The 20,000-nt window shown below is 37.4% G+C and overlaps 1 protein-coding gene across 9 annotated transcripts in view; it reads left to right on the top strand.

Annotated features, from left to right (window-relative positions):
- LOC135195717 (SH2 domain-containing protein 3C-like) overlaps positions 1-20,000 on the top strand; it is a 275,188-nt gene that overhangs the window by 213,105 nt on the left and 42,083 nt on the right. Inside the window, exon 1 of one of the 9 annotated variants that reach the window (XM_064222138.1) lies at positions 16,691-16,980. The exons of the other annotated variants lie outside the window; for them this stretch is intronic. Coding sequence (XP_064078208.1) covers positions 16,917-16,980 — 64 coding nt within the window. The 5' untranslated portion in view covers positions 16,691-16,916. Of the gene's footprint in view, positions 1-16,690; positions 16,981-20,000 lie in introns of those variants that run through there. 9 annotated transcript variants of the gene reach the window in all.

Genomic DNA, 20,000 nt, shown 5'->3' with positions numbered 1-20,000 from the left:
TTTGACCTTAGATTTAACACGCGCCCCAAATAGGCTGGAGGTCGGAACACGCCTTGTTCTACTAGGTATCTGATATTTGCAGGATATTTTACAGGACTTGAGGAGGAGCCATAACTTTTAACATTCTGGAAGGGATTAGTGCCATCAGTGCACCTCAGGCCGTGCACTGTAGGCGATACATGAGCTTCTTTGCACTGCAACCCACTTTCATTATTTTTTTTTTTACTGTACCTCCGTTCATATTCTCTCAATTCCAATATTACTATCCTTAAATCTCTTCTAATAATTGGTTTAGAGTGCAACTGCGAGGCCGCCCTCCTGTTACACCTTTCAGACCCTCCCCTGTTAATTCCCCATTTCAGCGCTGAATGACCACCTCATCGCAGGTCCCAGCGCTTGGCCTTTGGCCCTCTTATCTATAACTTTATAGAGACTGATTTCCCTCCTTTTGGGAACAGGCCTCTGAGAAGGAGGAGGTTCCGTTTCAGCACTGAATGACCTCCTCATCGTAGCTCCCAGCGCTTGGCTTTTGGCCTTCTTATCTGAAACTTTACAGAGGGTTATTTTCCTCCGGGGAGGAGGAGGAGGAGGAGGAGTTAGGCCTACGGCCTATATTTGTAGTGGCTTTCTTGTTTAAAGGATGAAATATGACACTGCCTCTCCTCTAAGTTATTTTGATTAGGGGATAATGGATGTTTGTTGACATTTCGTTAAGGTTCCTGATTTGTGTTTGTCCGATGTTGCGGATAGTTTAGGCTGAGATGCTCTGGTTTGGAGTTTTACTTATTTATTTAATTTTTTTGGTGGGTGGGGGGCGGGGGGGGGGTGGGGGTGATTAGAGGATTCGGCTTCGTTTAAATTCATGCAGTAAGGATCTACTAGATGACTGATAGAATTTGAATACGTAATAGATCGAATTTGAATGCGTAATAAATAGAATTTGAATACGTAATAGATGACTGATAGAACTTGAATACGTATTAGAAGTGGCGAGATTATTGCAGCACCTATACCACGGTTGACTGAGAGTTCTTGATATCTGTTGTTGTAGCAGGTTGTGACACTTGTTTTTTTTTACGGATTTTTTTTATTTTCTCACGGGATGAAGTTTATAATTGTTTTTATGTCTAATGATTAATTTTCTTTTCATGGTTTTTCTTGTGTTTAAAATGATTTAAGTTTCTTTTCATGGTCCGTCGGAGATGTTGTTCTGGTCTTGAAAGGCGAATAATTTATACACGTGTCGTGTTTTTATTTATTTGTTTGTTTTTTTACAGTAAAGTGGTTGACACGAAGGAGGCTTGTAACGGGCGTAAAATGTGTCATTTTCTCTCTCTCTCTCTCTCTCTCTCTCTCTCTCTCTCTCTCTCTCTCGAGCCCAGTCATGCTGGAGAACAGCATGAGGGCCCAAGTAACCCTTCCTTGGGAAGATCAACAGCTGGTAAAATGATGTCTGTGCACGATGACGACTACGACGAGAGAGAGAGAGAGAGAGAGAGAGAGAGAGAGAGAGGAGGTTGTTGATCTAGTTTAGCGTGAAGCTCTGCCATTCAACTGGGCAAACAGATGAACAAATACATGCGTGCATGATGGTAGTCTAGAAAAAATTCGACAGTGAGAGAGAGAGAGAGAGAGAGAGAGAGAGAGAGAGAGAGAGAGAGAATGATTAAGTTCAGTAACGTTACAGAATGGATTATGAAATCTTTGGTTTTTGTATTTGTACAACATTTTTTAAGGATGTTATTTCAGATCATTTTTATTGGATTTAAGATTTAATAGATTATTATTATTTTCTTCTTATTATTGTTGTTGTTGTGTATGCATATCTAATTAAATTATAGTAATATGTATATTACTTCAATTTATTGTTATAATTATTAATATTATTACTAAATTTGTTTGTATGAAAATCATCTAATCCAAGTAAAAATCTCATGGCATGATTCCAAAGCTGCGGAGTTCTCTCTCCTGCTTATGCGCTCCCAGAACCTCCCAACCTCTGAGGCTAATGATCTATCGCTTCCCTCGAGATTATGATCCAACCTTCCTTCCTTTAGTGGACCTTTTAACTGGTTTTTCTTCTGGTCTGGGCTGGTTAGGGGTCTCAGGTTGTTGAACGATTTGGTCACTGCTGCAACAGGTCCTGTGTTTTGCGGTTGGATCATCTGCGCTGTAGTTTGCAAGGTTGCGTCATGTTTTATCTTCATCATCTTCTTCTTCTTCTGAACCTTTCTCCCTTTCCCCCCTCTCTCTCTCTCTCTTCCCCTTCTCCCTTCTCCCTCCTTCCCCAACAGACCTCTAACTGACGGTCCCGGAATTTATACGAGCAGATAAAGCTCTCGACACTGGCCATTAACCAAGGGCTAGCTCAGTTCAGCCCAGCTAGATCCTTCTTACTCGGACGACTCGTCTCTTATTGTCTTCCTCATCAAACTCTATTATAATTAATGATTTTTATCTTACCCCCTTCCCCCCTCTCAAAAGCATGTTGCCTCCCAAGTAAGCCAATTAAACTGTCTCTTTGTCAGCAAGGAGGATAATTGTGGTCAGATTTCTTCAAGTAGCTTTGTTTAATCATCAGGGTCCATTGTTTACGTTTTTGCTTGATATCCTGCTGCCTTTGTGTGTCAGTTATTGGGTATTATTGAGACGTTTCGTTTTGTGTCATGAGTGCAATCATTGTGGTTTACTGGTGGCTTTGTTTATAATTTTGTTACTTTTCCAAATGGCTTTGTGTCTAATTGATGGTTATTGATATTGCGTAATGCTTTTTTAATGAAAAAAAGACAGGACTTTATAGTTTATAATCTCGGAGAATCATTGTGTTTTAATGGATGGTGGCTTTGTTTTTATTTAATTTTTTTTTTTTTCAAATGGGTTTGTTTCTTATGGGAATTGCTTTTTCCTAATGCTGTTTCTACTTGACTGCACAAGAGTTTAGTTAAATATCTAGGTTAAGCAGTGCCCGAATTGTCATTAATGGACTTCATAACCTGAACACTTTGGACTCTTCAAATCACTTTAGAAGTTGCATGATGCTTTGCATCCATAGCCCAAGTGTAGATTTAACATTCTCAAGTGTCAAGTTTGTATTCTTAAGTGTATATGATGCATGGCATTAAAATCTTGGTTCAGTAGTGGATCTCGTAAATTGGAAACTTTGGGTTAATAAAACAGATTAAACTCACTTTTAGGTTTTGCATTCATAAGTGTGGATTTAACATTCTCAAGTGTCAAGTTTGTATTCTTAAGTGTATATGATGCATGACATAACTGCAGCATTATGGTAATGAGCGTTGCAGCGTCTTTGCTTTGTATATGATTTAGAAAATGGCGTCGTGTAACAAATCATTCCCCTTTTCCCATTGATATTAATCCCAGTGCACCTCACGCAGTGCACTGTAGGCAATACTTAGGGACCTTTGCAGCGTCCCTGCCTTAGGCCCCTAGATGCAACCCCCTTTCATTCCTTCTGCTGTACCTCCGTTCATATTCCATTGTGAGTAATGGAGATAGAAAAAAAAAAACTGCTGTGCGATCGTCGGTGCTTTGCAAGAAGGACAACTAGAACCATCCGATCATGGGGAGGCGACTCAGTTAAGCTCGTGCCATGAGCAGTGGTGCAAACTGGAGCCGTTCAGTCACTCGTCATGATATATTTAAGATATCTATGAATATATATAAAACATTTGTGAGGCTATATAAGAGTCTATTTGATAATTTTGAGTCTATGTAAGACAATTATGAGTGCATGAACCTATATAAGACAATTGAGAGTCTCTATGTGAATATATAAGACAATAATGAGTCCACGTGAGACTTATGAGTCGATATAAGACAATTGTGAGTCCATATAAGACAATATTGAGTCCATATGGGACGATTATAAGTCCATATAAGACAATATTGAGTCCATATGGGACGATTATAAGTCCATATAAGACAATATTGAGTCCATATGGGACGATTATAAGTCCATATAAGACAATATTGAGTCCATATGGGACGATTATAAGTCCATATGGGACGATTATAAGTCCATATAAGACAATATTGAGTCCATATGGGACGATTATAAGTCCATATAAGACAATATTGAGTCCATATGGGACGATTATAAGCCCATATAAGACAATATCGAGTCCATATGAGACACTTATGAGTATATATTAGACAATTATGAGTCCATATAAGACAATAGTGAGTCCATATGAGACACTTATGAGCCTATATAAGACAATATTGAGTCCATATGGGACAATATTGAGTCCATACGAGACAATATTGAGTCCATACGAGACAATATTGAGTCCATACGAGACAATTATGAGTCTATATAAGACATTAGTGAGTCTATATGAGACAATTATGAGTATATAAGACAATATTGAGTCCATATGGGACGATTGTGAGTCTACTATGTCTATATAAAATATTCACGAGGCCGTAGAGGCATGCCAATGCAACACTGTTTACTCTGCAATGGCTGACTGTTGCATGCATTAGGGTCGATCTCAGTTTATGTCGTGTCCGGGTTTCTGTTTTTTTTTTTTTTTTTTTTTTTTTTTTTTTTTTTCAATTGATTTGGTTGCTTGCGTTTGCATGATTGCTTTGCTCAGGGTGCTTGTTTGTTGTCTTTTTTTTTTATCATGACGTAATATATATTACCAAAAAAACTATTAGAATACATTGTGGAGACTAACATTTCATATTCTCTCTCTCTCTCTCTCTCTCACTTTTTCAAACAAATTCTCTCTGCCTCTCTATCTTTCTCACTTATTCAAACGCAAATTCTCTCTCTCTCTCTCTCTCTCTCTCTCTCTCTCTCTCTCTCTCTCTCTCTCGATGCAGTGATAGCAAGCTCGACTCACAAAGCAAGTTGTCCTCGTAATAGTTATTCCTAGGCGAAGTAACGTAGTATGAGAATAATTCTTCAAACCTATTGTACTCGTTTGAAATCGGCATAATAACCGGATGACTGGTGGTCGGTCGACTGCTCTGGATCGCAGCGGGGTCGTAGAGAGAGAGAGAGAGAGAGAGAGAGAGAGAGAGTGTGCTTGCTTGCTGTAATACAGTGAAGGAACTGGAGTAGGTTGAATCGTTAATTAAGTTCCGGGAAGATATACATTTACTTTCTTCCTTTTATCATCTTCGTTGTCTTCCTTAATCAGGACAAGGCCCTCCTGTCCTCTGAGATGTCCCAGATAGATAAGTGGAAAGTCGAGGAGACGCAAAAATTATTTTATTTTATTTTATTTTATTTTATTTTATTTTATTTTGTTTTGTTTTGTTTCGTCCTTTCAAGTGGAATGTTTTCTCTCTTATAATGAGTCCGTTTTTGTCATCTTTCAAAAATCGACTTGTTCGGAATACGTATTATTATTATTATTATTATTATTATTATTATTATTATTATTATTATTATTATTATTTTATTATTATTATTATTAGAAATCCGTTTAGATTATGTATATTACATTTTATATATAAATTTAAATATTTATACAGAATTTTTGGGATTTCTTCACCATTTTTGTGTTGCATTCTGTTATATTATTATTATTATTATTATTATTATTATTATTATTATCCTTTTTTTGGGGGGTGGGGGGCGGCTATCACAGTCCTCCAATTCGACTGGGTGGTATTCATAGTGTGGGGTTCCGGGTTGCATCCTGCCTCCTTAGGAGTCCATCCAGATTCCTTTTCAGGGATCTTGGGATCGTGCCTAGTGTTCCTATGATTATGGGTACAATTTCCACTGGCATATCTCATATCCTTCTTATTTTAATTTTCAGGTCTTGATACTTATCCATTTTTTCCCTTTCCTTCTCTTCAACTCTGGTGTCCCATGGTATTGCGACATCAATGAGTGATACTTTTATTATTATTATTATTATTATTATTATTATTATTATTATTATTATTATCATTATTGTTGTTGTTGTTGTTGTTGTTGTTGTTATTATTATTATTGTTATTATTATTATTATTATTATTATTATTATTATTATTATTATTATTATTATTATTATTATTATTATTATGTGAGGCAAACTGAAATCACGGACTTTCTTTGAAAGTTATTTCACATGAACATGACCACTTTGACTTCAAGTTAACCACCAATAATATGGATATTTGGTTCAAAATTCTTGCTGAAAAACACTTCGAAAATGGTGTGTGTGTGCGAGAGTCTCTCTCTCTCTCTCTCTCTCTCTTGTCCTGAAGCTCGAACTGCTCCTTTTCCTCCTCCTTCATGTATTGGAGCGACCTTGAACTTCACCACAAGTGACGATTACAACAACTCATGGGGGCTGTCAGAGGACATATGTCCCTCTCCATCTCCCGAAGATTATAATGACGATCCCCGACGGTTGAGTTGAGCTCAGCTCTGGCGCTGATGTTACACCAGCTGTAAATCATCAAGAAGACTTTTAACTCTTCATTTAGTGGTATATTATTATTTATCCTTTCCAGAGAAGGAATAACTTTTAAAAGACACTTTCCCCTTTCTACTAACTACCAGGTGCAGAAGTGCACTGGATTTTTTTCAGGAGAGGGAACCAAGTCTTTTCCTCCCTGCGGATCGATCTCTGAGTCCCTAAACCTATTCAGAGAAGTTGATTACTATGTGATTCAGGTTTTTTGGACTTTGCTCCTTATCAAAGCATCGGATGTAGCTGAAAGTTGACATATGTATATTTTACAACCACACACAAATTTTGTCAGCATTATCAATAACCTAAACCCGATAGTTTTAATTTTTATAGAGTAAAAATGATCTAGTCGACGCCATGGCCAATGATTACGAGCCAAGAGCCGAAAAACATTCATTACGTAAGCAAGGTAAACACCGTTTTACGAAATGTTGCCCCGCCCATCCACCAGAAACTCATTCACCTTGTTCCATCGGCTCTGAAACCCATAGCAGTCAAGAATGGCTAACATGATTTGGAACTGTCCCCGTGGTAGCAAAACTGCATTTGTCTTATGACTTGTAACTTTATACAGTCAAGAGAAAGCCCGTGGCCATACTTACTATAGCCTGAATTATTCAGTTTCTAGTTTATATCCAATGTTTATGGTCTGATTTGTATTTAGCGTAACGTGATTATAATTCTTGTAATGTCATTCAGGATTTTGAATATTTCCATTAACTATTCACTATGCCACCAAGTAGAGAGAGAGAGAGAAGAGGAAGAGAGATAGAGAGAAGAGAGGAGAGAGGAGCGAGAGAGAGAGATGAGATGTTATGTAATCAGCCTTTATATAACTATTTTTGTTAAAATAAGATTTTTATCCAAAGTAAATACAAGCTTATATGTGCTAAAATCTCCAGCAGACCAACGGATCATCCGATATTTTTTTCTTCTTCTTCTTTAGGCCGTACGACGTGTTGGATACAAAGACTTTATGAATGGCGGAACGATACATACTAGATGTGGGTGGGGTGCTAGCGTAGTAATAGCAGTAATATACATGAATTAAACGTTTAGGCCAACTGCTGGGATCCTTTAGGATCATTTAGCATTTCTTACAACTACTCGAGAAATGAGTTTTTATAGCCAGAAGTTAAATTCTCTAATCCAACAATGCCCATGATAGCCTTCAGTGTTATCCTGAATTATAACGAGGTCAAAGTGGGTGGAGCCTCGTGAAGTCATCATTCTGACGATAATTATTGGTGAAGGTTTAAAGCCAAAATACGGTACCGGCTATTTTTTTTTTTCAGTAAATAGGTAGATAGCCAATAAATAAAAATTACTTGACATTGGATAAAGCAGTTATCAAATCAAGCTTTTCTACTATGTTTTTGAAAATTACCAACTATTCCCTACATCTTGTCAATCTGATTGTGACCTATAAAGTAGACTGTAATGGCTTAGGACACTTATTTTGGGAGTTAGACTAATAATCGAAGTGTTTTTGTATTTATTAACATATTTTTTTGGTTTGTTCATTATGACAATTATCAGTGGAGAGGTTTCAGAGTTCATAAAGGTGTACTGCTTTGCTTGTATTTAAATTTTTATCTCATTTTTGCCAGAAGTCTAGCCTTCGTTACGTATAGCCAATCATCCATCGAGAAAGAGGGAAGAAATTCTGTCATAAGTTACGCAACGAGTGCGTTCGAAACCTTTTCTCTGAGTAAGTTGGCCCGTCTTTAAAAAAAATCACTTTTACATTATAAGTACCAAATTTATTCAACCTACGTAATGCAAAATACAGTCAAAATTTATGTGTTGATATAAAGTGTATTCTGAATAAGCGTTATATTTATGAAATGCATAGATAAAAAGTTATTGCGAAAAAACCGTGTTACAGAGGCCCTGAATCTGATAGTAGGTCATGTTACTCCTAGTGAGCAGCTGATTTACAGTAAAACGTCTTGAGCACATATCAGTAACAGGTTTAAAAGATGTTGAAAACAAGTTGAAAACATGAAAAATGTTGGAAGTAAGTTCTGAACATGTGGGTTACAATTGAAAACATGTTGGAAACCATGTTGAAAACATGTTGGCTACAAGTTGATACCATGCTGAAAATATGTTGGCTACAGGTTGTAAACATGGAAACCATGTTGAAAACATTTTGGGGACACATTAAAAATATGTTCAACACATTTTAAGAACATGTTGGCAATTCAACGACCTTGAGTGTAGAACTGATAGTATAAACACATACTGGTATGTGGTTGATTTGTGTGCAACCAGTTTGTGATGTGTGTGCAATAAGTTGCCAACGTGTGGTGATGACATGTTTTATAGTGAGTGGACACACACCTGTAGAAAACCAGTCTATATACCAGTGCGAGTTGACGGGACAGGTCAGAAACGGCTGTGGTCTTGATAACGGTGGCTGCGAGTTCGATTCTCGGGCATTCCATTCAGGTGTGAGAGATGTGTATTTCTGGTGATGTGATAAAAGTTCACTCTCGACGCGGAAGTCACGTATAAAGCCGTTGGTCCCGTTGCTGAAAACCATTGGTTCCATGCAACTTAAAAACACCATACAAACAACCGAAAACAAACAGCTGTTATGTTGAACAGAGGTACCGATATCCTTAGCATTTTTGGTCCTTCACAAAAGAGCATTTGATGGATCACCATTCGGTGCCTAACCATTTCCCAGAAACTGTGGAGGTTTAGCCAGACTCAATCCTGATTAACCTAGATAACCAGGTGACGTCACCAGGCGGCCGGCGGCGGCACCCTTGCGTTATAACCAGGCCCAGGCGTCTTAACCATATGGTTTATGTCCCCGTTGATGGATGGCTTCTCTCTTCTTCCTCCTCGGACGAAATATGGCCCCCCTGCACCATTTGACTCTTGACATTTGACCTCAAGTGAACGTCTTGGCAGCTTCGTCGCCTAAGTTGCTTTTGAAGAAGAAGAATGCTTGTCAGTCTTTTACCAGATGTTGTCGTTTTTTATTTATTTATATATATATTTTTTTTTAATGCATAATGGAAGGAATCCTCTTCGGGTTTCATTGCACAGCGTGAGTGATTTAGGGATGATGCAACGTTGCGTGGTCATGCAATTGCTCAGTGATATAATTGTTGCAAATAAAGCAGAATATTTGAACTTGTTTCGCCATTGGGATAATGTAACCCCTGCGGCATTTATTGAGAATAATAATGTGATTATTACGAAATTGAAGTTGTTGACATTTGCGACATTGTCGATTTCAGTTCAAAATAGCAATCAGGAGAAATATAATTGTATGTGATACTTTCTGTTGCTTTTTGATGCCCCACTGGGTAAATGCCAGTGGTGGATTTTAGCAGCATCTCGCGTGGCACTCTTGATGCATGTAGCATTATTCTCTCTCTCTCTCTCTCTCTCTCTCTCTCTCTCTCTCCTCTGTTATTGGTGTCCCATTCGTTACTGGCTAACTCAAGGGCATATAAGAATCTATGTCGTTTTTTATTGATGTTATGTAGAAAATGCATTGGTTGCTAAATTGTTTGAATTGTTTGTGTTATGAAAAGTCAGCCTCGTGTCAGCACAAGTTCTTGCGGAAACAACAAAGAAACGAATGTAAAGTTATTTATATATATTTTTCTACCATCTGCAAATTGATCACAAATGGCCTTGTGGTCAGTCAAAGTGATTTCGGACGCCTGCAGAAGCAGAAATTAAAAAATAGAATACAAAAGTTCTTTATCTGTTAATTCAAATTCTGGTGGACCCCTGTTGTAAGTAGTTCGCCCCTTCCATATCTCTCCAGCCATAAACACACCGATATTGTCTTGGCCACATCTCAGACTACATAACTTTCTTCTTAATGTGCTTTTTATCGGGGCTTAAGAACAGGTCTGTAGATTATGCTCTCACACCAGCTGGTGACCGCCAGAGATATCGCCATGATTTCAGAACCTCCGCGTACAGTGAACAGTGACGGGGGGAACTGTTCGCATTTAATGGGAGAACGTCGTTTCAATGCGTTTTTAACTTCCATCTGATTTGTTTATGGATGGTTTATTCTTCTCTTTATCTTTATTATTGTTTATTTTGTTTTGGGCTGCCTTTGTCTCAGTAATTTGATGCAAATATTTTTTTTAATTGGCTTTTTTTAAAATTTCTGTAACTTGATTATTATGTATTTTGTTTTAAGCAGCCTTTCTCTCCTTTTTTTCAATAAATATTCCTGAAAATTGACTTTTGTATAATTTCTGTAACTTGAATATTATTTATTATATTTTATGTAGCCTTTCCCTCATATTTTTTTAAAAACAATTATTCCTGAAAATTAACTTTTTCATCATTTCTGTAACTTTATTATAATTTATTTTATTTTATGAAGACTTTCTCATTTTTTTAACAAATATTCCTGAAAATTGACTTTTTATAATTTTTGTAACTTGAATATTATGTATTTATTTTATTTCATGAAGCCCTTCCCTCATATTTTATTACTGTTTTTTATTGTTTATTTATTAATTTTTTTTTTTTACTTTTCTCAGTCGAGCGTCACTGTTCTACATATACATATAACACGTCTCTTCACCTGGTGGCCCCTCTTCTCTAACCCAGGTCCACAGAGATTCCTCTGTGATCCATCACAGGAGAGACTGGTCCTGGGTCATTAATATACTCTTCATACACTCCATATATTCCACCTTTCACTTTGCACTTTTCCTGCCTTATCAAGCGAGAATGAGAGACCTCGAGTATCCAATTCGCCAGCCGTCGGACGAGAGGGAATGTTGATTGTAGCAAGTTTGATGTAGAAGCCATGTTTATTCTGAGGTGCTGATAATGTCCTGATTACTAATTTTGGCGATACCAATTATGCCATATAAAAGTACTTCACGCGAGTGACTGGTTTATAAGCCACGTCTATCATCATTATAATAAACAATGCGTTGCTACTCTAATATTATGCTTTTTGCATTTTGATACGTTTTTGTCTATTTGTCTATTGAGTAATTTTTAATATTTTTTAATAATTGGTATCTCTTTTTTTTTCTGTTTCTCCTTGTAATTCCTCTTGCTACTTAATGAACACCATATTGTTTGGAAGCTTGAATTTCGAGTCAATAACCCCTTTGGTGGGCTTGTTCCACACGAATAGGTTTCATGTATTGAGTAATAATAATAATAATAACAATAATAATTATAATAATAATTATAATTATAATAATAATAATAATAATAATAATAATTCTCAGCTCAAGGCCAAGTACATGAAGAATACAAAGTACAGACAGTAACAAGCACAATCTAGATACATGAGAATAATCGGCGATATCCACACAGTTGCTGAAGTAGTATAAAAGATAGTAGTCATAATAATAGTAATAATATTGAGAATAGTCAATAAAAAACATTAAAAGTTTTAAAAAATTAAAACAGACACTAAAACATTATTATTATTATTATTATTTTATTATTATTATTATTATTATTATTATTATTATTATTATTATTATTTTATTCGACGTGGCACTTTCCATGTTTGACGAGGAAGCCACGATTATCCTGTGGAGCCAAAATTAAAAATTTTGGCGAAGCTAATTAGGATATATACAGGTTCATAAACGGCCTCTATCATCATTATTTGTTATAATACTAGTTATTGGCTTGTTGTTATCATCTTATGATGATGATTCAACACGGCACTTTCCTCTCGTGATAGAAAGCGCTCTTCGCAGCTTTCTGCTGCCACACAAAGGTGGGCATTCATGGGGGGCAGATGATTGATGCCAGTGACCCGCCCTCCTTCGCCCAAAAGGAGAAGATTAAAGAGCTGCTCTATTATTAGTCACTGAATGAAGCGTATGAATCACATTGTATATATTTATGGAATAGATTTAATCACTGGAGATGGTCCGTCTGGAATCCGTTTTTGAAGTTTTATGAGGAATGATTTGTCCAAGTCTGCCGTTTTTAACTGAACCGAAGGGATAAATTTGGATGAATTTCTGGCAGTTTATTATGATCAAGAATTCTATTTACCACGTTATCATTATTATTATTAGTAGCAATTTACCAATCCTTACTAAAAGCATATTCATCTGCTGCTTCATATAAGTTTCTCGCTATTGTTTTTTAACTCTTATGTCATTGTTATTTACCCTGTAGTATTCTTTTCCAAATGATAAGTCACATGCATACAGAAATTATGTATGATAAATTCGTAAAGCAACTAAGTCTGCGGGCATAACCAGCCCCGTTTCAGGGAATCCCTTCTCACGCCCTTCGGAGGGAGGGAGGGAGGGGGAAAGGTAGGATGAAACCCCATTATAAACCATCTTAGGGATCCCCACTATAACCCTGCCAAGTTTCATGCCCATCGGACCAGCTGTTTGGCCGTGATTGAATGACGGACGGACGGACAGACATTACGCCCATTATAGTATAGTAAGATTGTTTGTTGTTGTTGTTGTTGTGTGGAACTCTCAATGCCAAGAACAGGAGTAACTTTGTATAAGGTTCCACAACACAAAAATATATCCCTGGTAGAATGTGAGACTATATAAAAACGTGTAAAAAGCTGTCGAACCCTATGAGTTGGACTGAAGATGAACCCAGGATAGGGTTCGAAAGCTTGTTAACATTTCTATAAAGTCTTAGAGTCTACCATTCATATATTATTGTGGACCGTATACAAAGTTATTACTATTATTATTATTTGTTTTGTTAAAGATGATGGCAGCATCAGTGGAATTGATTTTATATATGGTCTTTTCAATTCTTCTTATTATTCTCTTCTCATCAGGGTTGATATTTGCTAATAGCTGGCCGATGTTCATATCTCGGTGAAAGAAATGTTTTCTAAAAATAATAATTTATTGATATGATAACAAAAGTGGTTAACAATCTTAGTCTAAGGGTGTAACGGAATTCCACGTTTCCCAACCGTATCATCGGTTCATTTTCAAGGAAAGGTGAGCTTGAACTGATTGAAATGGGGTCGTTCGGCGGTATTTATTGTGTCCCAGGTGTCTGTCTGATGGGCGCTGCATTTTCATTGGCTGAACAGAGGATTAAGTCCCTGAGTCAAGCCGTCTTGCAGAGGTGGAAGCTCGCACTGCTCTTCTCGTGCGGACGCTGGAGACTGGGAGCGTAGTATTGGGAAGGTCATTGCCGATAGACGGGGGCACCTGATTGGCCCGTTCGATCGGCTCTAATAAGAAGAATTGAAAAGACCATATATAAAATCAATTCCACTGATGCTGCCATCATCTTTAACAAAACATGTTTGAGAGAGGGTCTCCTACCTTCATATATTATTATTATTATAATATTTTTGGTCTATCACAGTCCTCCAATTCGAACTGGATTGGGTAATTTATTTAATTATTAATTAATTACAAAAAGAATGAAACCCTATCCATATGGAACAAGCCCACCACAGGGGTCACTGACTTGAAATTCGATCTTCCAAAGACTATTATGGCGTTCATTAGGAAGAAGTAAGACGACGCAAAGGGAAATACAGAAAGAAGAGATCTCACTTAATAAAGATAAAAAAAATAAATTAGTAAATAGAAAAAAATGTACTGCATTTTGTTGCTTCTGCTGTCCAGCGAATCTGGTTGCTCTCTCTCTCTCTCTCTCTCCATGAAAAAGGTGAAAGATCTGTTTCAATACAAGTTATGAAAAATTGATAAAACAGGAGACCAAGTGTATCGTTTTCAACTGAGCTGAAGCGATGATGAAGTTCGAAAGAAATTTTGCACTCTTCTGTTTGTTCGACCGAGAACTTAGGCTTAATAAGGCCCCTACGAGAGAGAGAGAGAGAGAGAGACTAATTCCAGATATAATAGGCCGGGTTTTGTTGGTGTGTGTGTGTGTGTGTGTGTGAGTGAGTTCTCTCCGGAATAAAGATTCGTCGCTATGAATGTGTGTTTTTTTAAAAGTCAGTAGGTTTTTGTGTGATCAGTTTGGAAGGGGGATTGAATCTGGCATGCGTGTTTTGGTATCTTTGTGCTATGTATCACAATAATAATAATTGATCTTCATAGGGAGCGTGCCTATAGGTTAATTGAATAATAGCACTAATATAATTACCATATATATATTATATATTATATATATATATATATATATATATATATATATATATATATATCGAGCTACAATGTCCTTTAATATCTAATTCGCTCTACATCGAATTAATATATTTTCATATATGCTTAAACCGAAGGGGAATTTTTTCCTCGATAATAGGACATGCTGGACCAGCATGCGCGAACCCATGGATCCTTTCAAATCCCAGGAACGTCAGTGAAGCTTTTACCTACTACACCACCGCCAGAGGCTCTCGCGGTGGTGTAGTAGGTAAAAGCTTCACTGACGTTCCTGGATTTGAAAGGATCCATGGGTTCGCGCCCAGGTCCAGGCCATGTCTATTATCGAGGAAAAAATTCCCCTTCGGTTAAGCATATATGAAAATATATTAATTCTGAGGTAGAGCGAATTAGATATTAAGGACATTGTAGCTCGATATATGTATATGAATCACGGAAATGTGATATGACTTATATATATATACATTATATAATATATATATATCTATATATATTATATATACATATATATATATATTTATATATATATATATATATATATTATATATATATATATATATATATATGTATATATATATATATTATATATATATGTGTGTGTGTGTGTGTTTGATCATATCACCGTGTATTCATAATATACGCATTAAGCTACAAATGTCATTTAATATTTAATTCTCTCTAACTCAGAATTAATTAATATTTTCATATATGTTAACTGAAGGGGAATTTTTAGTTGATAATGATTTCATATATATAAAGTACTACACACACGCACACACAGTGTGTGATGCGGTGAACAATTACAAGAGCCTCGTAAACTCGACAAAAATGAGAAAATGGACGTCTGGCCTTATAGTTCAAAGGACTTCTTGACCTCTTCACGATTTTGGGTTGTCAGGGAGTCACGGACAATGCACCTATTATTATTATTATTTTATTATTATTATTATTATTATTATTATTATTATTATTTATTATTATTATTATTCAGTAACTTATAGGTAAGCTGCTTGTGAAGATTAATTATTATTATTATTATTATTATTATTATTATTATTATTATTATTATTATCATCATCATGAACTGGGGGGGGGGGGGGTGGATATCCATCACTACATCGAAGATGAATAATAATGAATGATTACCTTACATCTTGGCTTGTTGGTTTTTGTCAGATGAGAGAGAGAGAGAGAGAGAGAGAGAGAGAGAGAATGGAATATTATCATTATCTCCAATTTATCGACTCAAATGCCAGTTTTTTATGCTTAACGTTACAGAAGATTAATTTAAGAAAGAGAGAGAGAGAGAGAGAGAAAGAGGAAGGAGTGTGAGAGCAGAGCAGAGTAGGAGAGGAGAAGGAGGAGAAGGCGAGAGTGTGTGGTCAGGCCAACGGAATTTGATCGTAGCTCGGTGTTATTATTTTTTATTCCTCCTCCTCCTCCTCCTCCTCCTCTCGTCACTAAACGATAGAAATTTCAATGTTTATTTACAATATTTGTTCGTCTCTGTGTTGTCTTTTACAAACGCCAGTACGCACGTGTGTGTATATGTATATGTATGTATATATATTTGTATTGCGTGTGTGTGTGTGTATGTTTGTATAATCCTTTGGTATTTGCACGTAGCATACGCCCGGTACTCAATTTTATTTGCATACATTCCATTCAATTTGTGAAAACGAATGCTAGAAAAAAAAAGCTAAAATAAACATCATTCTCTCCAACGAAGTAGAAAGCGAGAAGAAACCAGCCATTTGGTAACGTATACCGCATTTAATCTGACCCATCTACACATAACCGAGATAGATAATAATTCTCTTAAAATAAAAGTCCAAGAAAGAAAGACAAAAAAATGTACAGAAAAAGATGATCAGTCACGCGACGCCTCCATAAAAGCGCGGACGTTTGAGACTCAGCGAGCACGACGCGTTCAAATGGACCTTAAGGTCAGTCCGTATCCTTAAAGGACTCCGCCTCTGTGGGTCCTGCCTCCTTATCCTACGTCTTCTCCTCCTCCTCTACCAACTAGAGGTCCCATCCTCCTCCTCCTCCTCCCTTTAGCCTCGAGGTATTTCTTCTTCTTGTTGCTGGTGCTGGTGGTGTTGCAGTCAGCCCAGAGCACAGTTCAGTTTTGATCTCTCTCAGACTCTCAGAGAGTCAGACCGACCAGACTCCGAAATTCATCGCCTGGCCAGTACTCCCCTGGCCGTCGAGGGTGACGCATGTTGTCTCCGTGCTGCTGACGCGCTGCCGATGGTCACACGGTGCTAGTTACTGCCTATATAATATAGTGATTTGATTCGTCTCTCTCTCTAGAGAGAGATTTAAAAAAAAATAGCGTTGTGGTAGTGTTGACATTTTCGTTATTTTTATGATTATGGTGTTCAAGGAACATTATCCGAGGGCGTATGCTGCATACATCCGTAGTGATGATTGTTAGTATCTGTAAATTATTTTGGTTTTTGTGTTTTTTTATTTGTTGTGCTTTCTGTTGTACTTCATTAGTTTTAAAGATTTTCCGTTTTTGTATTATTTTCGTTTTTGGTTTTGTGCTTTCAATTCTCTGCTTTCTGGTGTGCTTTAAATTTTTTCTTTCTTTTGTTTATGTTATCAAGTTATGCCAACTTGTTTGTTTTGACTGGGAGGGTTCTATAACATGTGTGTGTGTGTGTGTATAGAATCTACTGGTCATATTTACCAGATGTATGTGTAAATGTAATAACCACAATATGCCGTCTTTAACTTCTCAAATTCTTTGCTCTTTTTTCAATACGCTTGTCACTACAAAAAGCCTCGAGTGAGGACGGAATCTTCTTACAAATAGAAAGAGAGAGAGAGAGAGAGAGATAACTCAATGCAGGATTATGGGCGACTGATTAGTTTTAATTGTCAGGCATTGCACTGCTATTAGCAGGTGAAGGCATGCGAGTATACATACATACATACCACAAACCCCTTCCTGGCGACTGCTATAGGCGAACCGCCCGATGCCCCCGCCCCAACCCACGCGTCAATTTCAGGGTCAGACTATGTAGGTGTGAGCAATAAAGGAAGAAGAGCTTTGGTTATAAGAGAGAGAGAGAGAAAGGTTAAATTTTAAAGGAAGACCATTGGCCATAAGAGAGAGAGAGAGAGGATGAATTGTGAAAAGACGAACAATGGTCATAAACCCAAGGCGTGATCCAACTTCCAGCTTACTCAGCACGGGTGCTAAAATCTACTGCCAAATCGCGCGTTGTTTCACCAACGAATATTAAAAGAAATATGCCGTATTTTATTAGAAATCACTGTTTTGTACTGTTTATTACGCACACTATTTATTTTTTGTTTCCTTTCTAATAAATAGATAATAAATATCCTCTCCTAAAATTCCTGTATCTAACTCGACCCGAAACACCTTTTTAGGCTCTTTCATAGGACTTTACTATCCCCCCCCCACCACCCACCACAACGAACAATACCAGCAAGAACTAAACAACAAAATAACTTGTAAGGCTTACTCCCCGAGCAAGCGAAAAGGGAGAAAAGAATAAGGATGAAAAGTCAGCTTTGATTTTGTTTATGTCTAGTTGTTAACTGGATTATATATATGTTTATATAATGTGTACACGAAGTCCTAAGTTTGTGGCATATGGTTGTAATGTTGTGGTAGATTGTTCATTTATAGTTGTAGGTTGTTTTTTTGGTGTGTTTGTTATCCTTGTAGCATTTTGCGTAACGTGTATAGATGTTCCCATGTTGCCAAATACCATTCAATACCATTCATTTAAATCTCGGATTCATTAAGTGAATATAACTCGTATAACGGCAATAACGCTTTCTGTTAGAAAAACTGACACTTTAAGAATGTGCTGCTTCTTGTTAAAATTTCCATTCAAAAAATAAAAAATAAAAACTAATGGGTGTTCTCGACACGACTCTGAAATAGGACCCCTCCCGTCCCATCCTTCGCAACAATACGTCCTTTGACGAGGAGGCCACGACGACGACGGACCTAAGCTCTGGTGCCCAGGGCACACACAATAAGAAGGCTTTTATATGCACTGTTATCTTATAAAACTCAACACCGCCACCGCCACGCAGCCGCGCAGTCGGTGCTAGCGGCCATTCCTGGCAGTCGATCAGGTCGAGTTTCGACTTTTTTGTGCCCCCCTCCGCTAGAGAGAGATCAGGTAGAGAGAGAGAGAGAGAGAGAGAGAGAGAATGTTGTAGTAGGAGATCTTGACGTTGCAGTATGATTGATATTGAGAGAGAGAGAGAGAGAGAGAGAGTATTATAAGAGATCTTGGCGTTCCAGCATTAATGATTATTGAGAGAGAGAGAAAGAGAGAGTATTATAGGAGATCTTTGCATTCCATCCTTGATTATTATTAAGAGAGAGAGAGAGGAGAGAGAGAGGGGGGGGGGGGAACGTAGGAGATCCTGACGTTTCAGCAATGATTATCATTGAGAGAGAGAGAGAGGGGGGGGGTGCAACGTAGGATATCCTGAACGTTTCAAGCAATTGATTTCATTGGAGAGAGAGAGAGAGAGAGAGTGAGAGTATTATAGGAGATCTTGGCATCCCACCCTTGATTATTATTGAGAGATTAGGTAGAGAGAGAGAGTATTATAAGAGATCTTTTGGTTCCAGCAGTTATTATTATTGAGAGAGAGTATCATAGGAGATCTTGGCATTCCAGTATGATTAATATTGAGAGAGAGAGAGAGAGATAGAGAGAGAGTATCATAGGAGATCTTGGCATTCCAGCATTGATTATAAATGAGAGATTAGGTAGAGAGAGAGAGAGAGAGAGAGAAGAGATCCTGCTGTTTCAGCAATGATTATTTATCAGTCTCTTCTTGTTCCACGAACCGAATGCGGAAGTCAGGTGAAAAAATGGAGTAAAAAAATAAATAAGTAAATTAATAAAAAACGGATGATATTTCGAGACTTAGATGAGAGAGAGAGAAGAAAAAACAGTTTCTGAACGGGATCCCCAAAACAAGGTCGCCTTTGTGGGGGCTCACTAATGACGAGGGGTCAGTGAGAGCCCTCGAAATGTAGCGTTAACTCCCGTCATCTTGCGACGCGTTACGTAACTCGAGGGCCAAACAGAATGTGTGGGCCGTCGGTATACTTTTTATTTGCGTCAGTCTAGGTTGAAAAAAAAAAAAAAGTCTCGTCTTTTGTGTGTGTGTGTGTGTGTTTTTTTTTTTTTTTTTTTCTACGAGGAAGCGATTCGCACAGAATTCCCTAAAAGGTCGTCCCACCTCCCTCGTGCCCAAGTTTGATGGCGGCCTTGGTGGTGCAGTCATCATTCAAAGCTTATTCGATTCTCGAGGAGATACGTCTCGAAATGTCATGTTAAGGCTCTGGGCCGCTTTTGGATGCATCGGCATTGTCCACAAACCATCTACGTCCACAGACGACTTACCACCGAGTTTTAGAGTCCCGTTTGGGTTCGGCCTCGAA

Source organism: Macrobrachium nipponense, chromosome 16, assembly GCF_015104395.2.
Source record: "Macrobrachium nipponense isolate FS-2020 chromosome 16, ASM1510439v2, whole genome shotgun sequence".
NCBI lineage: Eukaryota > Metazoa > Arthropoda > Malacostraca > Decapoda > Palaemonidae > Macrobrachium > Macrobrachium nipponense.
The sequence above is the reverse complement of the archived record's forward strand: the minus strand, read 5'-3'. Positions and strand labels throughout refer to the sequence as shown.